This window comes from Ascaphus truei, chromosome 3 (assembly GCF_040206685.1).
Source record: "Ascaphus truei isolate aAscTru1 chromosome 3, aAscTru1.hap1, whole genome shotgun sequence".
NCBI classification, from domain to species: Eukaryota; Metazoa; Chordata; class Amphibia; order Anura; family Ascaphidae; genus Ascaphus; species Ascaphus truei.
The window spans coordinates 345,816,865-345,817,623 of record NC_134485.1 but is presented as its reverse complement, the minus strand read 5'-3'; the positions used below and the strand labels follow the sequence as shown (position 1 = coordinate 345,817,623).

General features: G+C 41.8%; 1 protein-coding gene across 1 annotated transcript in view; it reads left to right on the top strand.

Moving 5' to 3' along the window:
- HOXC12 (homeobox C12) overlaps window positions 1-759 on the top strand; it is a 2,360-nt gene extending 1,601 nt beyond the window's left edge. Inside the window, exon 2 of the mRNA XM_075593425.1 lies at window positions 83-759. Coding sequence (XP_075449540.1) covers window positions 83-321 — 239 coding nt within the window. The 3' untranslated portion in view covers window positions 322-759. The remainder of the gene's footprint in view (window positions 1-82) is intronic.

Genomic DNA, 759 nt, shown 5'->3' with positions numbered 1-759 from the left:
AATATCTATATTTGAACACAAATATTTGAAGAAAGTGACTACATTTTAACAAGCTATGTATCTCTTGTCCATGTCTTCCTAGGGGCTCCTTGGTACCCAATGCACACAAGGTCGCGCAAGAAGAGAAAACCGTACTCCAAGCTGCAGTTATCTGAGCTGGAAGGAGAATTTATGGTGAATGAATTCATCACCAGACAACGAAGGCGAGAACTTTCTGACCGGCTTAGTCTCAGTGACCAACAGGTGAAGATCTGGTTCCAGAACCGCCGAATGAAGAAGAAAAGACTCCTTATGAGAGAGCAAGCACTGTCATTCTTTTAGATTTGCTCCCAACTTCCATGTATGGGGTGCACAGGAAAATCATACCACCATTATCTTGATGAAACTGTAAACTGACCAGGTTTGGCAAGTCGTTCGTGATTTCTTTCTTAATGTCATCAGCTTTTGTCCGAATCCATGAATTATTGTAACATTTGGAAGCCAAAAAAAAAAAGTAATACCATTGAGTGGATGGAGAGTATGTATACTGTAGGTATAAAGGTGGACAGCTTGTGCGATTAGGTGCAGAGTTGAGTAAACATTCCTTTCTAAACAGCTGTTGTTTTCTACAGGTCCTGGGGGCTCTTTCATAGCTTCCCCTGGTTCTTACGTCATCCATGGCTTTGTACTTGTTCCAGAATTAGCTCAGTTGCCAACAACCGGCTCAGTGTTGTCCCCCTGTTAGTAAGACGGATATACATTTCACCTTAAATGAACTCT